Below are 23,694 nucleotides of genomic sequence, written 5' to 3'. Positions count from 1 at the left end.
TAGATTTTCAGCAAAAACATCAATGCTCAGGAATTTGAAAACAACAAAGGTTCCAATCTGGCAGGAGCACACGGGGCCTCACGGCTCTATGTTGATGGATCCACGGTGGATTTGAACCTGGGCAGCATAGCTCAGAGGAAATGAGAGCAACGGAGGGAAGAGAAGGGTGAAAGAAACATGCAGTTTGTTATGGAGGTAAAAGATAAGTTGTCTCTGAAAACAACTCACAGTGAAAAGGGTTACCACTGGCTTTCTCTAGCCATGGAATATGTCTTCTGCTATGAGTATATGTTATGAGGCGATAGCTATAGTTAGAAATGATCCCTCTCTCTCTCTCTCTCTCTCTCTCTCTCTCTCTCTGACACACACACACACACACACACCCATTTCCTCCACAAAGGGCAGCAAGAGAGCAGCTGAGGAAACAGACTGAGGTTTCAGAGAAGCTCTCTGGTGGTGATTGGGTGAAGTCACAGAGGGGTGGAGCCAGGGAAGGATTGTTTTTGTATGAGCTTGTAACGTTGTGGGGACAGGGGGTCCACGGTGATACATTCTTTAGGGAGGCCTTTACAAAAACCTTCCCTGGGGCTATCCCATTTGAGAGAGAGCCAGGGCTGACACAGTGCAGTCGGCAGCCCAGCAGACACATTCTACCTGGGCGGTGCTGAGCTGTGCAGTACCAAGGCATGTGGATTGCCTCTTGGACTGACACAGGCCATTCTACAGTATAGCTCTTTCCATCTCCTTTGAACATACCTAGAAGACTCCACAGCATGGTGCATGTTCTACTTGGATGTCCCTGAAGCATTTGGCTCCGTTCCATCTGGAATATACAAGAAAGCTCAGCAGCTCTGCCCGCATATTTTTACCATGGAAGTATTTTTGTTTGGTAGGACAGTCAATCCTAGATTGGAGTGAAAACACCTGTGAGCATGACAGAGTCAGCAGGGGAAACATAAAACGCATGTCAGTGCAAGAGGCAGAGACTTTGTATGTTTAACAGAGGAGGACGCCGAGGTGAAAGCATCAGGAACAGAACCTGTTGGTGCCTTGATATTCCAGATTCCCAACCAGACATTCCCTGTAGGTGGACGTTCTCTTTGTACAATGGTCAATGAAGTTGTTACTTAATTGGAATAATTATAAACAGATATTTACAAAGAGTGCGGTGTCTGCACTTTTTATCTCCAAATTGAAGCAAAGAGCCTTCTGATTACATTTTCTAGAATATCAAGGCACCAAGAAGTTCTTTCACCTCAGCTTCCTCCTCTATTAAATGGCGGCAATATATGTTGCTCTCACAAAGGCAGGTAAGGACTGTTTAGATAACATCTCCAAAGCAATTAGCTAGTAAAAAATAAGAAGAGGATCAATAAATAACAGTTCTCTTTTAGTGAATGCTAAGTATTGCACAGAAACAATGCAGACCGTATTTATGCCAACAATTTCTAGAGTGAAGTGGAGTGCACCTCACATCTCTGAGATTTTAGATAGACTAAACACCTCATGTGCCTCTCCTCATATCGGGGATCACGTCCCTTTCTTCTGCTTATTATGCAGCCCCTTGTCACTGTGACCAACGACGTAGTCTATTTTGGCAGAGGCACAAAACTCACTGTGTTAGGTAAGAAAACTCCATTTTTTTTCTTTTCATTCCCTTGAAATCCCAGATCTTCCCATTTGGAAACAGTCCCCTTCCTGCCATGCACATTCCCTTTTGGTTATTGAGTTGGGTTGTTCCCAGTGTGCCAATTACGAAGCCTACTTTGGAGAAGGGACTAAGCTCACTGTTCTAGGTAAGGACATAAAATTGTGGAATGATTGTCATTTATGCGGGTAAGGGGGCTGTCCTAGAAAAGAATTAGGATGGGTGAGGGGCTGCGATATATTTAGGTATGCTAAATCTGCATTAACAACCTCTGCAAAATCTATGTGAGCCACAAAAGTGTAAATATTCCCCTACACCCCAAGTAATTCTCGGGCTACAATGCATTAAACATTACACACTTACATCAGCACATCTGTCCAGCGGAGACTTACTTACAATCATATTTGAGACAGCACAAGCAATAGTATATAGGGATCAAACCAGAATCTACTAATTTCAATAATTCTGTTGCCTTTGGGTTTGAACTTTGAAGTTTTCTGGTCAATACAGGGAAGCAAAACTAGTGGAGCAAAGAGAAATCCGTGCTAGTCTATATACTATCAAAACAAAAAAGCTGATGACAACAGTCCCCCCTTTGTCAGCTGGTTTGATTATAATGTCTGGGTTATTTTTGAGACTCTGGACAGCATAGCATTTTTGGTTTTTTGTTTTAATAGTGGAGCAAAGAGACTCTCCCCTTAGTGCTTGCTGAAGAGCCTTTATCCTTTGTGTATTCAGGAAACTTTGAACTCCCTGTGGGATGGATCAAGTTACTAAGGAATGATGTGGAATCACTACCTCTAGAGATCGAGGTAGAAACTCGAAGGGCCATCCATCAGAAATGATTTAGGGGCAGTGAACTCAGTCCTGCTGCAATGGAAAGGAATGGACTGGAATGCCCTAACCACCTTAGATGAGTCAATATTTAGTTTTTAAATGAGGGTAAGCATCAAGTGGGGAAAAGGCTTAGCTGGTGGGGGGAGGTAAGAGATGACAATGAGCAAAGGGAAGGATTATACATAGATATCAGAAAATACTTCCCCGGGTGAGTCTGAATGAGTCTGTCTGTAGGAACTGTTGGAAGCCAGTCATCTGAATCATTTAAACCTGGAGTTGATAGAGCTCTGAAGAAGAAGAAACTGCAAAGACCAGTCCTACATTGGCTCCCAGAAGGGTCAGCCTTGGTGTGACCCAACACATGGTTTACATCTGTTATTTCAATGGCAATATAACTTGCTGTCTCTTTGGTATCCCCTTCTGTTGGTGTATAGTGTGAGGGGAGGGACAGATTGCAGGGTGGATTCTGCAGAGTGAGGTTTTCCTGCAGCTGCAAAACGTTGTGAACTCTGAGAGGCAATACTTTGGCAATGGCACCAAACTCTCTGTCCTAGGTAAGAGAGAAGCCCGCGTGATGTGTTGTTTGTGATACTGCTGAGTAATTGCTGTACAAGATCTGACCAATGCTCCACCTGGTCCTCTGTCCCACTTGCTGGAACAGGCCTGTGGTCCATCTGGTTTGGTGACCCACAGCTAATAGCAGATGCTTCAGAGGCATGTGTGACCCCTACCCCATCCATAAAGTAGTGCCATCTGGTACCAAGGTGGCAGGATTTCTGCCTGACACCAAGCAATGTCCAACACAAGCTTTGAAGCCTGTGGATTGATAGAGTTCTTTTCTCTTTACTTTTTAAGAGGTTCTCTTTACCTCTTCTTTTTACTTTATCTGTTGCTATTGCACATTGTATTCTGAGCCATATGTTTGTTCTAATTTATTTTGGATTCAGTCAGAGGAGTGTTTAGCACAGAATCGCCTCCCTTACAGAGAGATGACATAGGGGTAAAAGGGATAAAATGAACTTGGGGCAAGGGTTTTCTAGTCGCTGAGATATATTATAATGTGAACATTCACCAGGGTATGTCTACACTACAGTTTTTCTGGAATAGCTTATTCTGGAGTTATTATTCCAAACTACACTATTCCAGAATAACATGTCTACACTACAAGGAAGCTCCAAAATCCGCAAAACTTATTCTGAAATAGAATATCCACATACAAAAGAGCCGATTTCAGATGAGAGCCCCGGAAACATTGTTTCCAGGGGCTCTAATCTAAAATACTATGTCTACACAGCACCTTGATTTCAAAATAAACTATTCCAGAATAGTTTATTTCAGATTAGTTCCTATCCCTGTCTACACAGCCCCTATTATGAAATAAGTGCTATTCCTCATGGAATGAGGTTTACTGATTTTAAAATAAGCATTGTGTAATGCTCACAAAATTATTTTGAAATAACCTTGCTGTGTAGACATATTTCAGGAGTCCTATTGCAGGAGAAGAAAAGAAACAGCAACTTTCTCCAGCTGTTCCTGAAGGGAATAAGGGTGGGTGTGAGGGATCTGTGCCACTCCTTGTGGGTTTTGCAACTCTCCTGCCTCATTGTGTAACAACCGAGAGCAGCACTTCGGAGACGGGACCAGGCTCACCGTGTTGGGTAAGGAACAGGCTACTTGCTCCCACCCTTGGGGCTGAGGACAGGGGAGCAGGTTAGGGACTGCATAGCCTGCATGGCCCTTTGTCCCTCTCTGAAGATTGTCCTTACCTCTGAGGCTGCTACACTCCATAACAGCTGGTAAAATTTCTGACCGCCTGTCACTCTTTCCTCCATTCTTCTCCCCACCATAACGTTTAGTTCCTCTATGTCCCTCACACACAGTTCCTCTCTCTTCGCCCTCTCTTTTCCACTCTCTGCGTGCTGTTTGGAGATAATTTAAGAACATTATAGATTCATGCACTCCTCTTTGCCTCCGACATCTTCCATCGAATGTCAGCGCCTAGGCCGGTTGCAATCTCCTATGATGCAATCTGGCCATGCTTGCTTCAAAGTTTCCTGAGTTGCCATGCAGGGGAGGCTGGAGTAGGTTTGGGCACTTGTGGGTTTTAGTCTGAGGTCTTGCAGCTGTGCTCTAATACTTCTCCCCTTATCTTTGGAGCTGGCACCGTGCTGACAGTTACAGGTAAGGGTTCATGAGTTATTGTCCTGCTCCCCTGAAGGACACTTAGAAGGTTTCCTTGTGCTAGTGACATGTTGCATTCACACAAGCGGTGGTGAGGGAAAGCTGGCAAGAAAATGATTCATGGCACAAACTCTAACAAACTGGCCTTGCCATTATGCTAAGGGGGAAAAAATGATAGTGTACTCGCCCGTCAAGAAAACAATGATCTTGGCACGTCTGCGTCTGCCTGTTTGTCTCAGTCTCTCTCTCTTTTATTCTTAGTCTGCTCATTTCCCTGACCTTCTTTCTTCCCTGTGGCTTTTGCAATGTTAGTGCAGCTGTGCTGGTCCCAGAGGATAGAGTGGAAGGTGGAAGAGGGAATATTTTTTATTGAAGCAACTTCTGTGGGTGAAAGAGGTTTGCCCCAGACCCGAAGAAGAGCTCTGTGTATATTGAAAGTTTGTCTCGCTCACAAACAGAGATTGTTCTGATACATATTACCTCCCCCACTTTGTCCTGTTGTGTTTTGTCCTTCTTTACTCTGTCTTCTCCTTTGCCCTTTCCCTTTCATCCCCCTACCTCCACATCCTCCTTTTCCTTCTCCGTCTTTGTCTCTCTGTTTCCACGTTTCTCTCAAGGGTAGGATGTGCTGAGCATGCTGAGCCAAGAGGCGCTGAAGAGGACAGAAATAACTCGTAAAACAAAATGCTGTGGTGATTGGAAGCAGGCAAAGGATCACAGTATTGCTTATGTGGAGAGGGAGGCAGCTGCTCAGTTTCCGGCAAGACCCCCTGCTGCTGGCAGCACACTGAATTGTGTGATGGGGAGCCCTAGCACATGTGGTTTATATTAGTCACTGAACAAAAGCACCAGGATTTGGAATCCACAGTCAAAATGCCAAACATTTGAATTAGTTTTCATATCAGATAAGAACCTACACTGACTTCCAGGTACCCTAGAAATGGTTCCTGTGTGGAAGCCAGTCAAACCTGGCCAGCAGCGCAGTCTAATGACTCTCTGAAACAGGCAGTGAAAATCTCCCCTGCAGGATCTTAGGGCCTTTCTTTTCTATGGTGTTTCCAGGGACCTTGTGTAAAGCATCTACAATGGAGTGCTTTATAGTACTGCTGCAAAGACATAAGTGATTTGTTTGACTACGCAACTCATCATCACAAGGGCTCCAGCAGGGAGGAACCTAGTAGTATGGTAGTGTGTGCTTTACAATGGCTCACTGCTGACAGCTGTCACTTATACAACATTTTCAAAATAATACACACATCTTAACTAAGGGCAAAGTGGTGATAACAAATTGTGCATAGGCGTGCTTGTGCAAAGGTGAGTCTGCGTGCTTCTGCCTGATGGAGAGGTCTTCCTCTGATGCTGGACTTGGCCAATGTTGGAGACCAGCCTGTGCAGATCATTGATATGGTAACCCATATGACCCAGATAAAATACATAAAGTCCCAGCAGACATTTTATCCAATAGACTAAATGTTATTGAGCAGGTGTAAACCTGGGGCAGTGGTGTGTTCTCATCACATATGTCCCCAAACCTACAGGAAGAATATTCTTATTTCAGAGTGGGTAAAAAGTAGAAGATAATTTGAGGTGAAGAATTTAAGAAAGTAGGCAGTCAAATCACATCTAAGTCATGTTTTATCCTTCTTTTATCCGCTGACTTGTTTCTCCTATATGTTGGCTAATGCAGAACTGTGTCTTTGGGGTTTGTCCAATCCCAGTTTTAAACGATTTAAGGAATGATGTTTCCAGAACTTCATTCCCTGGTGTGGACTGTTTCATGCAATATCAGAACTTTGGTGTCAGGTCATGTCTCCTACTATACACGCACTGTTTCATGTTGTTCATTTTCATCTTGGTGCTCCAAGATATTCATACCAGGTGTCCTTGAACAATTCCTATTCCTGCTTGGCCAGTGTGGAATTTCTCATTTTATGGGTGCTCTCATATGGCAGTTGTGTCAGTTAAGGCCAAAGGAATGATCAGGAGTTGTTCACTTCAGCGAGGGTCCATCTCTCAACTCAGCTCTAACCCTCTTCCAGGAAAAACTTCCTCAGCCATAGCAGAATATTCTCAGTGCCTGAATGGGGCAAGAATGAATCTCACTGTAGTATAATTTGAATAGTACATTATTGTGTCTTTATTACACCTCCCCAGAGATTCTGTGATTGATATAAACATTTTGCTTAGAATCATAGAAGATTAGGTTTGGAAGAGACCTCAGGTGGACACCAAGTGCAAACCCCTGTTCAAAGCAGGACCAACCCCAACTAAATCATCCCAGCTAGGGCTTTGTCATGCCTGGCCTTAAAATTCACTAAGTGCAGAGATTCCATTAACTGCCTGGGTAACCCATTCCCATACTTCACCACCACCCTCTTAGTAAGATAGTTTTTTCTTAATATCTAATCTAGATCTTCTCCACTGCAAAATAATAGTACAGAGTTGTGTGTAGCAGAAAGGGGGAGATAGTGGAAAGCCTGAGGCCTGAACCAGTCAGCAAAAGTCTTGCTATGAACAGCTCTTGGGCCCTCTCAAAAGGAAATGCTTGCCTGCAAGCCAGTGTTCAGTATACCAACTTAGTACTAGAACTGTTGACATACCAGACCAGTACAAGAACCCACTAGCCTAGTACACAGTAAAATGGTTTGACAAAAGTGATGAATGGTTTCTGATACATCAGGAGTAGAAGTGCAAAGATAAGTTGTGAAAAGGAATGTTTTGTCTGAAGCATATTGGGGAAAATAGGTAACAAGTTTATCACAGAATCACAGAAGGGTAAGACTGGGAGACAACTCAGCAGGTCATCTAGTCCAACCCACTGCCAAAGCAGGACTGACCTCAGCTAAATCATTCCACATAGGGTTTTCTCAAGCCTAGTCACAAAAACCTCTAAGGAGGGAGATTACACCACCTCCTTAGGCAACCCATTCCAGTGCTACACCCACTCTCCTAGTGAAATAGTTTTTCCTAATATCCAACCTAGACCTCCCACACTTGTAACCTGAGAATATTACTTCTTGCTCTGTCATCTGCCATCAGAGAGAATAGTCTGGTTCCATCCTCTTTGGAACCCACCCCCTTTAAGTAGTCGAAGATTACAATCAATTTCTCCTTTATTCTTCACTTCGGTAGATTAAATAAGCTCAATTTCCTCAGCCTCGCCTTATAAGTCATGTGCCCCAGCCTTCTAGTCATTTTCATTGGCCTTTGCTGGACTATCACCAATTTGGGCTCATGATTTCTGAAGTGGGAGCCCCAAAATCTGGATTCGGTCCTCCAGATGTGGCCTTATCAAAGCTAAATAGAGGTATCAGTACATGGGATCCTTCCATCCAAAGTGCAGAACTCTGTATTTGTCCTTGTTGAACTTCATCAGATTTCTTTTGGCTCAATCATCTAGGTTACTCTGGACCTTATCCCTACCATCTGGTGTGTATACTCCCCCACCCAACTCAGTATCATCCATGAACTTGCTGATGGAGCAAGCCATCCCATCTTCCAAATCATTAATGAAGATATTGAGCAAAACCAGTCTCAGAACTGACACCTGGGGCTAGTCCAGCTGATGCAAGCTGCCAACTCGATATCGACCCATTGATCACTATCCATTGAGCCCACCATATAGCCAGCTTTCTATCCACCTTAGAGTCCATTCATCCAAGCCATGCTTCTTTAACTTGTTGGCAAGAATACTGTTGGAGACTATTGAAAGCTTTGCTGAAGTCAAGGTATATCACATCCACAACTTTCCTCATGTCCACAGAGCCAGTTATGTCATCATAAAAGGCAATTAGGTTGGTCAGGAATGACTTGCCAGTGGTGAATACATGTTGACTATTCCTGATCACTTTCCTCTCCTTCAAGTGTTTCAAAATGGATTCATTAAGGACCTTCTCCATAACTTTTCCAGGAACTGAGGTGAGGCTGACCAGTCTGTAGTTACCTGGATCTGCCTCCTTCCCTTTTTTAAAAGATGGGCACTACATTTGCCTTTTTCTAATTGTCTGGGACCTCCCACAACTGCCACAAGTTTTCAGATAATAGCTGATGGTCCTGCTGTCACGTCAGTCAACTCTTTCAGCGTCCTCAGCTGCATTAGATCCATCCCTATGGACTTGTGCATGTCCAGATTTTCTAAACATAACACAGATTGATACTTTTCCCTGTCAGTACAGAAGCCTGGGTTTGAAGGTATTCCTTTGACTAATTTGGGAATTGAGAGCCCCCTAGCCCTCCTACTCTTCTATTGGAGAAGGGTTTATTGGCATGAGGAAAGAGAGGGCTTGTGCAGGGCTGTCTGTGTCATCTTGATTTCTATTCCAGAGCCCGGGGACAAACTCACCTCTCCCAAGGTGACCCTCTTTCCCCCATCGAAGCAGGAGATCAAAGAGAAGGGGAAGGCCACCCTGGTGTGCTTGGCCACAGATTTCTACCCTGACCACATCAAGCTGGTTTGGCGGGTGAATGGTATTGAGAGGGAAGATGGAGTGAGAACAGAATCTCCCAGGATCGAAGGCCCAAAAAGTTACTCGCTGACCAGCCGCCTGAGGCTCTCACGCCAGGAATGGTTCAACTCTAAGAACCTTTTCCAGTGTGCTGTGACGTTCCACCTAGAAGAGATTGAGCCCAAAACAATCAGAGGCACAGATGGTGAGTTATCATCATATGTCCATTACCACATGAATCAGAAAAGAGGGAAAAAACCTCAAAAGGATACTAGAAAGCAAGAAACTAATCTCCACAGAAATATAAGAACAGTATCCATCTATAAATGTGTAGGTTCATGAACACACAGATATATGTGTACAGTACATGTATGTTATGCGGCAGGTGTATGTTCACTTGGATGCATTATATTCATGTGCTTAATCTTTTTAAACATGTACAGAGTGAAGCACATTTTTATAGCTTTCTATAGGATTCAGCTATGAAACCCTCTGAAGTGTCTACAGTTGAAATAATGAAAGTATTGCGTATTGTCATCAGTATGTAAGAGCCCAGAAACTCTGAAGCCTGTATGTAACCAGTTCTAAGGAAAGCTGTGACTTAACAATCCTTTCTTTGTCTTTCAGGATGCGGCATCAGTGCAGGTAAGTATTTCCTTTCAATAACTCTATCTCTCCAGGCCTTTAAACTCCATTTTTACTAGCAGACACTATGGACACAATGTTTGAGACCCTGAGAGACCACCAAATGATCTATATGTGAATATCACAGCCATGAACATCACCCAGCACCCACACACTAAATCCAACAACCAAAATTAGACCAAAGTACTACAGCCCAGAGGAGACAACTGCTCTGTGGGGGAAATGTACTATGTTTCTCTGCACTTCCAGCCTACATTATATTATATGAAGAAAAGATAAGTACAAAGAGCAAAAGAAAAGCCTGCATGTGAGAAACAGTGCCCTGTGAGTACCTCCTCCATGGCTGCCCCGTGTAAACCACACGAAATGGACCATGGGACCTTCCTTAGCCCATCAGATTTGTTCCATTGCTTTTCTCTCTTCTCTTCAGTATCAGGCTCATGGACAGGGGGAGCAAGGACAGGGCAGTTGCACTGAGGCCTGAAATTTCAAAGGGGTCTGGAGCTTCTGGCCACTGCTATGGTTACTGTGGTAGTGGCGGTAGCTGGAGATCTGGGCCCCTTTGAATTGCCACCACAACACCACTCCTCATGACTCTGAGGACTGGGGGTGAAGGGGGTGCCCCAGTGCTGGTCTGACCAACACTGAGGTCTGAGTGCCCTGAGCCCCATCCCTTCCACAGTAGCCCCACCCTTTCTGGGGGCACAGAGCTGTCTCCCCTACACACTTTGTCCTGGGGCCATAGTGGCTATGAGCCCTGCTGCTCAGGGTAATTATAAACAGCAGATGTCTTCAAATTGGAAAGTTACCAGCTTTGTCATTACTCATAGATGGCTCATCTGTGAAGGTCAAGTATTCTCCAAACGGCTCCCTGCGTCATTGAAAGCTTTAACGTGCCAATGAATAGAAGAATATACACACACACACACACACACACACCATACTATTCAGCTTGATTTGTGTGCCTGGTATAAGCATAGGGCAAATCCAGGTTTTTAACAACATATAGCAGGGGTCAGCAACCTCCAGCATGGGTGCCAAGAGTAGCATACGAGCTGATTTTCAATGGCATCTGAGCCCAGAGCTCAGCCCCACCCCATGCAGCTGGGAGCTTGCTCAAAGCCATGCTGCCTGTGGATTAACAAAAGACCAGCTAATGCCACCAACCACCACCTAAAGGGTAACGCTCCGCATCTGAATTTATTTATTAATGAAGCTGTTGTAAGTATGACCACTAGTGACTTTAAAAAGTATCACCAGCGCTCAGATCAGGCAGAGAGGTCAAAAGGTCAAATGTCAGCACTCCTCCTTGGAAAGGTTGCTGACCCCAATATATAGTTAAAACCTTCTCTTCTCACTGTGGATTTCTTAATTGGCTGCTGAGACTCTACATGGATATTCCACAATTCCATTAATAATCACAGTTTGATTTACAGAGTCCTACATGCGAGCTGGCAACTCTACAAAGCTCACCTACCTAGTGCTCTTGTGGAAAGCTGTACTGTATGCGGTACTGGTGAGTGCTCTGGTGAGCAGAATTAAGGTAGGCTGGCCTCTTGTTTTTTTGTTTACATTGACTCAGTCAGAAATTGAAGGATGCAACAGGGTGCAGAGGATGCTAGCAATAGGCAAAGACCTTGAATCCTGTCCTTCTTTCTCTCAGCCATTGCAAGCATTTACTCCATATATTCTGTACAGTTTCGTCCAGTGTAATAACATAACATTCCAATGAGGCTCCCACCACTTTGCTTTCTCTCTCTAATAGAAACGTGCTCTATACTGATACTGAACACAAATATTCCTTTTCAGGGCACTTGCTAGCACATGAGGAAAGTTCACAAGAATTAACTATAGCTTCTCCAAAGAAAGACTTAGGTGGTTCTATTCATGTTCTGTGTGTATTGGAAAGAATGCATATGTCACGGAGGGAGAGGAATAATTTAGAGGTTTCTGGGAAGATCCTGCAGCTAATGGGATGACTTTGAATGGAAGGGGAATTTTTGACGTTTGGTTAAATGATCTCCCTGATGGGTGTGGAGGAAGCACCATTATGTGACTCATTTAACCCTCAGATTGGAGAAAGCTGTAGAACATAGACCTTAGGACTGATCCAAGGAGTTATGGGCATAATGCTGCCTCTTGCGCTAAAGCTTTCCCACCTCTATTTTCCAGGATTCCAAGGGCTTCATCTCATTGAGTCATATTGTTCCATGTTTGTACAGTGCTAAGTACAGTGGGATCCTGGTCTATGACTGGGACACTTAGGTATAAGGAAAATAGAATGATAAATGATAGTAGTATTACACTTTTTCTCAATGGCTGTGTCTACGCTTACCAAAAACTTCAAAATGGCTGTGCTAACGGCCAGACTGAAGAATACCAATGAGGTGCTGAAATGCATATTCAGTGCCTCATTAGCATGCCGCTGGCCGCAGCACTTCAAAATTGCCGCATTTTGCTGCCCTACAGCTCGTCTACATGGGGGTCCTTTTTGAAAGGACCCCACAAACATCAAAATCCTCTTAATCATATGAGCTCATAGGAATAAGGGGATTTTGATGTTAGTGGGGCCCTTTCGATAAGGACCCCCATCTGGATGAGCCACGCAGGAGCAAAACGTGGCAATTTCGAAGTGCTGTAGCCAGCAGCGTTCTAATAAGGCGCTGAATATGCATTTCAGCACCTCATTGGTGTTCTTTGATCTGGCTGTTAGCATGGCCGTTTTGAAGTCTTTGGGAAGTGTAGACGTAGCCAATATGTTGGAAAACTAAACCACGTGCCCCACTTTCCCAACATGTCGTATATTTAACTAGGTTTGGGAAAGGGTGTTTCTTTGCTGCAGAGACCCATTGATGTAGTTGTGAGTGGATGTCTAGATGCCTGGAGCCTAGGGCTCCATGCCCATTGAGAGTCTTAAGAACATAAGAACGGCCATATTGATTCAGACCAAAGGGGGAAGGGATAGCTCAGTGGTTTGAGCATTGGTCGCTAAACCCAGGGTTGTGAGCTGAGCCCTTGAGGGGGCCATTTAGAGATCTAGGGTAAATAGAGAAAAGGAAGGAAAAAAGAGGACTGGTGTTTAGTCCTGCCACGAGGGCAGGGGACTGAACTCAATGACTTCCCAAGGTCCCTTCCAGCTCTGTGTGATGCATATCTCCATCTAGCCCAGTAGCCTGTTGGCCAAGAGTGATCAATGCCAGGTGCCCCAGAGGGAATGAACAGAAGAGGTAATCATCAAGTGACCCCTCTCCTACCATCCATTTCCAGCAGCTGACAAACAGAGGCTAGGGACACCATTCCTACCCATCCTGACTAACAGCCACTGATGGACCTTATCTCCAACAAATTTATCTAGTTCTTTTTTGAACCTCATTAAAGTCCTGGCCTTCACATCTTCTGGCAAGGAGTTCCACAGGCCTACTATGTGCTGCATGAATTAAAACTTGCTTTTGTTAGTTTTAAGCATGCTACCCAGCAGACACTGGACACTGTAAGTGCCCATACATTTGGCACTTCTTAATAAATGCCCATAGTTGGCCCACCCTCCTTAGGAAGCCAGCTAGGTATAACCATCTAGAGAACAACGGACTGGAGAGAGACCAGGGGATGGAGGGAGGGTTGTATAATGTGGGCTGCTGAAAGCAGAGGGAACCTTCTGGTCTGTGTCTAAAAAGGGGTCAGAGAGCTCTGGGCTCTGGACTGACTCAGATGCACTTTACTGTAACTTTCCATTCTCTGTGTTAACTAGGGACTTTCTAGGCTGTGCTTCAGACAGTTATCAAAACTTTCTGCTTTTACAATGCTGGTGGAGGGCCACTGCAGAGTCAGGAAGTAGAGGGGTACATTTCTCCCTCTGGGTGTATAAGTCTCCCACAGGTGTCCAGCTCAGGTGGACTTGCTGAAGGGAGTTAATGGCATGAAGCAGGGGTACCTCGGCTTACCACCAGTTATACAGTGTGACAACTAAGAGGGTTGACAGACTGAAAGTGGTCCTCCTAGGGACTCTTCTAGGGAGCACTGGACCTGTGGATCCATCACAACTTCTGAAAAGATGGGTGTAAAATTCAACCAAATCTGATTGTTGCTGACACCTGATATAAGGCAGTGGGCACTCCTGGCAACAAAGGTGCACTGGACCAGATGCACTTTTGCATTGCTCTGCTGATGTACAGCAACTTGTGAATCTGGAGCATTGTTCCTATGAGGTGGTGACTTCGTGTTTTTCTTTCTTCTGTATAGGCTGGTGACAAGCTGGGCAGAGGGTAAAATTGGGACTTATCTCCAACATCTCAGGAGGAGCACAGCAAATTTATCTACTGCCCTGAATCCTCCATCCAGAAGGATTTTGGATTTGCACGCAACCCGCCTGAGTTCTGCTCCTTGAGGGGGTTTTATAGGTTGAGTAGTACCCCTCTATCCCTCTCACTGATGGTGCCTCCCACCCCCAGAGCTTTAAAAGCTCACGTGAGGTAATGAGGGGGCTGGCCCCTGAAGCCACAATAAAGTTTTGATTGATTTGCATTTGAAAAAAAAATAGTTTGTGTCTTTTCTCTGATAGTTACGGGCTGGAGACTGCACACTGCAGCCCAGAATGACATGCATCATCATGGGGAGCCCCTATTAATCTGCACTTGTTGGCCGGGATTAGAAACATATCTACTCTCCAGTCAGGATAATACCAGGTTCTTTGAGTTCTGATGCATAAGGATACACACTGAAATTCTCCCCTCACCTCCTTGATAATCTCCTTCCCGCACTCTCCGGGTATTATATGTCAAGACCTTTCAGCTTTAGATTGGGTTTTTAATTTCCAGGGAATGTGATGATGTTTATTCAATTTTTTTAAATGAGAAAACTATTAAAACCTGAAAATGATGGGCAATAGGTGGGCAGGGGAAGTGCACTCTGTACGCACAGGGGCTGTAGGGTTGTGTGCCTGATATTTCTAGGCTGCTAAGTCACTCACACACTTCCTTGCAGCTCTGCTTTCCTTCGCACCATGCAGGAACCTTTAGGTCAATGCTAACTTACAGGTGAAAAAGCCCCCTACTGAGCCATCCCAACCACTGCCTACACCAATTGCTTGGAAGTGTTCCACCTAAGTGTGGACCCTACCTGGATCAAGAAGACTGAAACAGTTCGAGTCAGTTAGCCTGAGGACAGGGGAAGGGAGCCAAGAAGATGTATGATGGGGAGGATGTGGTGAGGGCACAGAGCATAGCGGATGTGGGGAGGAGGTGTCAGTGCAGAACTGAAAAGGCCTCAGAAGAAGTTTCAAAAACAAGGCCCTTGGGGGTTGGTCTCTGCTGCGGTTAAACGCTCAGAGTCACAAGTGATGGGCGAATCACCATTCCATTCCACCTGTGAGCCAATGCAGGCCTCATTTTCAAAGCCACGTGAAGCACTGAGCAGACAGTGCCACAAAGCATTTCCAAGAGGTCACAGCACAGGTGGCACTGTACTGCGGGTCACACTTCCCAGCATTGTTCTCTCTCGTGCTTACAGATAATAAACAGGGTGTCACATGACCCAGAACCGTTGCCACTCATGACAGGCAAAACCCTGCTATCAATAAACCAGGGAGGTACAACAAACTTCACACCCTGCAGGTGATGTTATTTGGCCTCCTTGCTGCTTCTCCCAGCAGAGACACCAGGGAATAAATGGGCCATGCAGGTCAAGGATGGGGCATGCTGACAGAGCAGTGTGCTCATGCTGTCCCTATTGAATGGACTTCCTGGTGAAGGAGAGATGGGAGATTAGGGAAACTGAGTCTTTGGATGATAGCAAAGAGGGGGAAGACAACTTCTTCACTCCCACGCACTGCCTCCTTCCCTTCCCACGTATCTCTAGAGAGGACTTTGCTGACAGGGGTGTCAGGCTGTGTTCTGCAAATGTACTGTACTTTGGAGACAGAACACACCTCACCATTCTGGATAAGACATATCAACAATAGCTGGAGCCAACAGGTCACGGGCTGGCAAATACACCAAGAAAAGGTCTTGGGGAAAGACAGAGAGTCAGAGGAAGAGGAAGGGAGTTGATGATGGGCAGTAGGTGGGCAGAAGAAGGGTGCTCTGTACTCACATGAGACATAAGGATGTGTGCCTGATACTCATAGGGTGCAGTGGTCAGGTGGTCTCAACTCTGAGGGCCCAGTTCTCTCTCCTACTGTGCAAAGGAAGCAACTGGGGCTGATAGGACCCAGAGAAGAGCAGAAGGCTGAGCTCCCCTGAGTATAGATCCCGCTATTGGACAGAGCCCCCTCCTGACTCCAACCTTTCAGCACAGCCCCGTCTGATTCCCCGTCTCACTCTTGAAAGGGAGACTGCGGAACTGTCTTTTATATTCAAATTCGGCACATTAACATGTGGTTTGAACTGGGATGGAAATTTTCTGAGTCACTATAGGGGCTTATTTGCATACTTGGCTTAATCTAATTCTTGACCTACCCCCGACTTCTACCCCTCGCCTCTCTGATTTGCTCACCTTGATCATTTTTTTCTGATTTGTCCACCTTGATTACTGTTTTTGGTTCCCTGTGCCTTAAATTTTGAGTCTGTTCTGGTCCGGCTATGGTCTGAGGAAGTGGGTCTGTCCCACGAAAGCTCACCACCTAACAAATTATTTTGTTAGTCTTTGAAGTGCTACTTGACTGCTTTTTTGTTTTGTCCATCAAGTCACTCATGAAAGTGTTTGGCTACATGCAGTGTTTTGGACTGTTACTTTGGGATAAGTCTCTGCCTTTGTCTAGGGGTCTGGGGGCACAGGGCTCTCCATTTCCAGTGTTAGCAAGCAGGAAGTCCATGGCTGTCCCTGTTGGTATGTACACGTCTAAAGGTGGAGAGGAAGGATAACTAAGCAAGGAGAGAGTGGGGACAGAAGTGCACCTGTACCATGGCCTGTGAGTGCCACAAAAGCATTCATGAGATGGGGAGTGACACTGTCTGGCGTGTGACTGTGACATGGGACCCCATAAGTACATTGGCCAATGAAACTGAACATGTTACATAATTCTAATAGTGCCACAGCAGCTTCAGCAATTAGTAATAATTAGGATCTTGGCTTCACTACTCAGCTCTAGCCATGCTGCTTCACTCAGCTCTATAATGGGGCACTGGGGTCAATACTGACTTAGATGGGAAAAAGTCTCCCCCTGAGTCACGTGCACATTTCCTTGAAGCTCTGCCTTTCTTAGCTGCATGCAGGAACCTTTGGGTCAATGCTGACTTACAGGTGAAATGGCCCCCTACTGAGTCATCCCAACCACCGCCTGTACCAACTGCTTGAAAATCTTCTACCTAAGTGTGGATCCTACCTGGATCAAGAAGACTGAAACAGTTCGAGTCAGTTAGCCTGAGGACAGGGGAAGGGAGCCAAGAAGATGTATGATGGGGAGGATGTGGTGAGGGCACAGAGCATAGCGGATGTGGGGAGGAGGTGTCAGTGCAGAACTGAAAAGGCATCAGAAGAAGTTTCAAAAACAAGGCCCTTGGGGGTTGGTCTCTGCTGCGGTTAAACACTCAGAGTCACAAGTGATGGGCGAATCACCACTCCGTTCCACCTGTGAGCAAATGCAGGCCTCATTCTCAAAGCCACGTGAAGCACTGAGAAGACAGTGCCACAAAGCATTTCCAAGAGGTCACAGCACAGGTGGCACTGTACTGCGGGTCACACTTCCCAGCATTGTTCTCTCTCATGCTTACAGATAATAAACAGGGTGTCACATGACCCAGAATCATTGCCACTCATGACAGGCAAAACCCCGCTATCAATAAACCAGGGAGGTACGACAAACTTCACACCCTGCAGGTGATGTTATTTGGCCTCCTTGCTGCCTCTCCCAGCAGAGACACCAGGGAATAAATGGGCCGTGCAGGTCAAGGATGGGGCATGCTGACAGAGCAGTGTGCTCATTCTGTCCCTGTAGGACGGCCTTCAGAACCAAAGACTTTAAGTCCAGCAACAAATTCACGGTAACCTTAAATCTAGTTAGTGGACTCTCTAAACCACTTCATCATCACCTGTGATTGGAAAGAAGGAACTGATGTTTTGTTCCTAGTTAACTAGGGAATAAAGTCTCAGGTCTGCTGTGCCTGGGACTGCTATGAATTGAGGGGAAGGGTCATAGAAAGTCCCAAAATTTGACCACTGGCCCCTTTTGAGAGAGACTGGAAGGAAATGAAAGGGTGAACTTGATCTGGAATAACTGACTAAGAGCACAGAAGATGTTATAGGCTTTGGAGAGAGAAGTTTCCAGGTAACAGATACCATTAAGGAAAGTTAAGAAAGCAAGGACCAGATACAGGCCCCCCACTCATACCCCCAAAGAGCAGAGAAGTGTCAAGAGGCCCAGTTAACTCCTATGCCTTGACAGCTTAATACTGTACCAGCATAAATGGACTGCCACAAAATATCTGGCCCTGCACAGAATTGCTCAGTGTATGAGTGATGCCAGCGGCATTCTTGAGCACCACAGAGCCCTGTGTACTCTGGCTATTCCCCGCTGCTTCAAAGGTGCCTTAAGCGTCTGTTCGTGCCATGGGTGCAGAATAGCACAGCCCTGTGGGTTCTAAAGCAGGCCCTGCCCTGCCCAGCCCAGAATATGTAAGGTCCAGCGCTGACAGAAAGCTTTCTTTGACTCCCTCCCCAAAACCAAACATAGTCTGGTGGAATCATGAACTGGGCCAAAAACGTCCATTTGGACGGGTAATCTGTGTGCTGACTCAGTGTGCCAGCAGAGGGTAGCAAAGAGTATGACAGTGCACGTAGGAAACCCAATTCACAAAGCCATTATCTGCACGGTTGAGATGATGTTACTCAGAAACGAAGATGTCAAAATCAGGCTTGGATTTTTCTGGAGTACTGATTACTGGCTGTCATTCTGATACTGACCCCTTCCAACCACAGCCTCTCAGCCCTGCCCTGCAGCCCCCTGCCATTCCAGTTTGGGGCTCCCCACACAGTTCTGTCAATACCCTTCTTTCATCCACTTCAGGCCCAAGCTATTCCCATGCTGGGGTCCCCCCATAGCTCTGCCATTTACAGCTGGGATTCACTAATGTAACTTCACTTGGTGAGACATTGTCCACCTAGTCCCATGGAAGGGAAAGACGCCCAGCTCTCTTATTAGACCGTTCTATGCTGAAGTCTCCTTTTTGTGTTGTTCAATTCCACCTCGGCCTACATACCCCTCCCATCTTGCAGGAGAAGAGTTAGGACCTGGTACAAGATTGGTGAGTTTTCCAGGTCACCCTGAGGTCACTTCCTGTCTCTAGGCTACAAGTAGCACCTTCCTCTGTTGGTTCAAGTTGAGTACGGTATGCAAAAAGAAGTATGCCTCAGTTCTACCCACTTCTTCTGTGGCTCCTCATCTCGCCTTGTAAGTATTTATAGAGCCTAATTCAGAGAGGGAGCAAAGAAAGGAGAGAGGGACAGGGGGAAGGAGGGAGGGAGAGAGCGAGATAGAAAGAGAAGGGACAATATTAGAGAGAGAGAGAGAGAGAGAGGGAGACAGCACAAACACAAGAAAGCAATAGCAGTGATGGAATAAGAGAGTCAGCAGGCAGGCACAGGATGTCCTGGATGAGGGTCCCCCTAATGAAGACCACACCTTCTTGAGTCTTTAATCCTTCCCTTGCCCTAGTTATCTTGCTGTCTGACTGAAGTGGTTAGAATGGGTATTTTGTATGATCCCTAACCCTTTGCTGTTACTGTCTCTCCATTAGCTCTCTGTGAAGAGAGGGAGCAGGTGATACTTTCCCAGGTACCGAAGTGGGTGACACAGACGACTGAGACTACGGTCAAATTGGACTGCTACCAGAACAACACAGATCATAACTGGATGTACTGGTACCAACAACCAGCAGTGCAGATGGGGCTGGAGCTCATAGGAACATTTATTAAAGGGAACCGAGATCCTACTTTAGAGGACCCCTTCAAAGACAGATTCAGAATGGCACGTGAAAATGACAGACACTGTTCACTGCAGATAGATACACTGAAGCCCACAGACTCTGCTCTTTATTTTTGTGCCTCCAGTGACACACTGTTGCAAAACACTGAAGCTGCCAGACAAAAAATATTGACTTGGGACTCACAGTTATGCCCCCTTGAGTGGCTGTGATTTACTCAGAACTCACATACTAACCTGGATTAGCTCTGATCAGGGTATGAATGTGTAACCCCAGAAATATTGAGACCACTGACAAGGAACAGTGAAGTCTCTGCTCTACAGCCTTGGCAGAAAGCCACCTGGTTTTTAGCTTTAGCCCCTAAGGTTGCAGGTTCAATCCCTCCCACCAATGTGTGTTAGCCTTACAAAAAGAAGCCTTCCAAAAATATCCAAGGCAATTCAGGGAGTGATTTCAGTGACTTCTTTCCCTTTAGGCTACAGCTACACTGGCCACGGAAGATCGACCGCTTAGGTTTGCTCTTCCAGGACACTGTTTTCTGCACGTGCAAAAGGGCACGTTCCAGGGTCAACATTGACCCCAGAACTCCTCACGAGCCATGAGGATTAAGGAAAGTTGACTGGAGGAACGCTCCCATCAACCTTCTGCCTTGAAGACAGCGGCAGAAGTTGAGGGCTGCAAAGTTGATTTTTGGTATGCTATTGGTGTACCAAAAATTGCATAGCACCAATTGACTTTCCAGGTAAGTGTAGATGTAGCCTTAGTCAGTACAGCTCCCAATGCCCAAGTGTGATGCTAAAGGGTGCTCTGCTGCTGAAGGTGCCATTATCTGGAACCAAGATAAAAGGTAAGCCCAGGGCCAGTCATGGTGCTTCGAGGCCCAAAAGAAATTTTTGCTAAAGTAAAGGTTTTATAGTTCAGTGTTTTTGGGAAAGATAAAAAAAATGCCACTGTATTCCTCTAACGTCACATGTCCCTTTCAACAGCAGGAGACAGGGCACTAACTCTTCTCCCTCTGTTAATGCTGTGCAGTGTCCTTCCAGGTGCTGAGGCTCTGTGTTCCTGCTCAAAGAATAACAAGACTGAAGTGTTTGCTCAGTATTCTCATCTGATCTCGTGGATCCTGGTCTGCTGGGATTGAGAGCATCAGTCCATAGGCTTCTGGAGGGGAATGCATACGTCTCTATGTGGGCTGAATTTCTAGAGCTAGTCAAAACACCGGGAACGTTTTTATTCAAAATGTTGTCAGATAAAATCTCCCATGAACTTTGTCTGTCCAGCTCAGTTGATTTTTCTGTGGGTGAGTCTAGCCAGGTTTGGGTGGGAGCGTGTGAGTCTGTCTGAGCATTGACACATCTGACTGGTGGGGGGCCACTCACCTGACTCTCCATACCTGCCTCTGAGTGTGCACGACAGCACACAGGCTTCTGCAGGGCGTTGGTTCCTTTGTGCCTGTGCTCTCCTCTGCATGTTCTTGAGCATGTGGCCGCCTATGCCTCTCCTTGTAGGTATGTGTTATCGCCACTCATTGCGGTGTGCCATTGGTATCACGGGTTTGGACTTCTATCCATGTCTCTGCCTATGTCTGAGAAAGAAGCTGACTGAGGTGGTAGCTTGTAGTGGGCCCACTTCAGTGAGCGGGTGAGTGAGTGAGACAGGGTTTCCACCTATGCAGGCCATACTAAGACTGCCGCATCTCCACACAACGTCATGGGACTGACACAGCCACAGCACCACTGCCTGCAGTCTGTGTCTGTCTGTGCAGCTGTCTGTACACAAGTGTCTGGGCGGGGTATCTCGGTGTGGTTTCCCATCTCTCATAAGCTATTCTTACCACTTTGGTTAGTGAGGGGCTGTGGGGAGGGAGCAGAGAGAGCACAGCAAGTTCCTGCACAGAGAAACCCAGGGCACCCCTCTATCCAGCCAGGTGTCTAAGTGGTCTGATGGCCCCCAGCAGCACCACCTGTTTCCCTTCTGCATGCGTTATAAGCACAGAGCTTGCCATTCCCTCAGACCCTGCCCTGAAGGGTGTCTCGGGGGTGGGGCTGAAGGAGGAGCTCTTTTTGTATGAGGGTGAAACATTGTGGGGACAACAGCGCCACTGTGATACATTCCCTCAGGAGGCCTTTACAAAAACCTCCCTCACACAGTGGGTAGGGTGCTAGGCCCCTGAGGCACACGTCTAGCAAGGACTGCTGCACCAGAGCACAGGAAAGCACTTCTTGATGCCAAGGCTCCACTGGGAACTGCCTGCACAGTTTCAAGGTTTTGTTTATCCCAACCCTGACATGTTGCTGGGCCAGATCCACAAAGGACAACTCCTAGCCAAGACTAAACAGCAGACCCCAGTGGGAGGAGAAGCCTCCTGGCCCACCGAATAGCTCCTCTGTCTGTGAGACCCCTCAGGACAGGACAGGCTGCACCAGACAGGTATCTTCTGTGGAGGAATAAATGGTGTTTGTCTTTGAAAGTCAAGCTATCACATTCCTCTACACGCCATCTTTCTGCACCTCCCATTGGCCTCCCAAAGTATATTTTCCAGAGAGGCCAGTGTTGCGGAAATCCCACACCAACGTGGCTGAGTCATCCTCAGGGGTAAACTGTGGTTGATTTTGCCAGGCTTAGCAGCACTGTGTTCTGGCAGCACCATCTACTTTGGCGAGGGGACCAGACTCACTGTCTTGGGTAAGTGAATTAGGGACTTGAAAAATCCTATCATCTCCCATCTTCTCCATCCTCCCACTCCTGTCTCTCCCAGGTGGGAGTATGCCCTGCTGTAGAGTCCTCAGGATGCTGTGCGGAAGAATTTTCAATGTCTTACATGAGGGGCTTCCACCACTTCCCATTAGAAGACAGTTCCACAGATTATCAAGATGGTTATCATAGTTCCCCCTCCCCATCTTTGCTCTGGGGAGAGGTGTACTTTGAGATGGTCTCTGTAGCATTGTGTTTCATCTCCACCGCAGTTTGGCTCTGGGACACAAGTGACCGTATTAGGTAAGAGAAAGAAGCTCAGGCATTAATTAATTGGTAACAATTAAATACCTTTTTCTAGAGCAAATGAAAGAGACATGTGTGCAAATTTGTCTGGAACAAAGTTGGAAGGAATAGAGCATAGCATGGGGCGGGTGATACCTAGAAGCTCTCTTCCCTTCTCCATACATACCACTACCACTGGCCTTTGATGGTGGGTGGGGGTCATTGCTTCTACATTATGCAAGCAGGAGTCTCTACGTGGATCTGGTGGGCTGAGTGGGGGGTGAGATTGTGGAACGGTTTAGAGACACAGAGAGAGATGCACATATTACAAGTAAACATGGAGCTATTATGGCATATCCTTCCTCCACAAAAAAACAGTATTTTCTGAAGGAGAGTAATGCATGGATCATATTACATAAGATTAACTAAATCTGTCGGGTCTTCTTAGATAATACACCCATGTGTGCACACACATCAATTGGTAATTTCCCTGAAGCTGCCTTATTCATGTAGCTATGGGCAGGTGATTCATGTAGCCCTTCATAACGCTGTGCAAACACACAGCAGCACTTTGGTCCGGGGACCAGGCTGACAGTGTTGGGTAAGTTTCTTCACAGCCATTTTGTCTTCTAGCCCAAGCAAGGTCCGTTAGCGAAGGGGTATCAGACAACACCAATAGGCAGAAGTAAGGGGTCACTTTACTAGACAGAAATGAATGACCGCAACAGCTTGGCTAAAGGAGATTAACTGAAGGTATGAGAACCAGTTACAAGGGTGCAAAGAGGGAAAGGAATCCCTAACACCAGCATCATATAAAGTGACAAAGCCCTGGACACTGAGCCATCAGGGGTAATCCTGCCCTGGCTGTGGAGTGTGGGGAGGATGGTAAATTTTTGTAATCTCTAACTTCTGCGCTGTGATTCAAACCCCCAGATTCCCAGAGGTTTGCAAATAGGCACAGGGCTGACATTTCCCAAGGGAGATCCAGGATTTGAGGAAGGGTGAAAGGAGCACAGGGCAGAGGACAGCTGAGAAACAGCTGCCC

General features: G+C 46.2%; 1 protein-coding gene across 1 annotated transcript in view; it reads left to right on the top strand.

Moving 5' to 3' along the window:
* Positions 1-23,694, top strand: part of LOC142012815 (uncharacterized) — a 77,533-nt gene that overhangs the window by 42,244 nt on the left and 11,595 nt on the right. The window contains 8 exon segments of the mRNA XM_074993740.1: positions 1,589-1,624; positions 8,990-9,316; positions 9,739-9,756; positions 11,193-11,299; positions 13,996-14,018; positions 17,687-17,732; positions 19,580-19,825; positions 23,217-23,250. Coding sequence (XP_074849841.1) covers positions 1,589-1,624; positions 8,990-9,316; positions 9,739-9,756; positions 11,193-11,299; positions 13,996-14,018; positions 17,687-17,732; positions 19,580-19,825; positions 23,217-23,250 — 837 coding nt within the window.

The sequence above is a fragment of the Carettochelys insculpta genome, chromosome 1, assembly GCF_033958435.1.
Source record: "Carettochelys insculpta isolate YL-2023 chromosome 1, ASM3395843v1, whole genome shotgun sequence".
Classification (NCBI taxonomy): domain Eukaryota; kingdom Metazoa; phylum Chordata; order Testudines; family Carettochelyidae; genus Carettochelys; species Carettochelys insculpta.
This window is presented reverse-complemented; position numbering and strand designations above follow the sequence as displayed.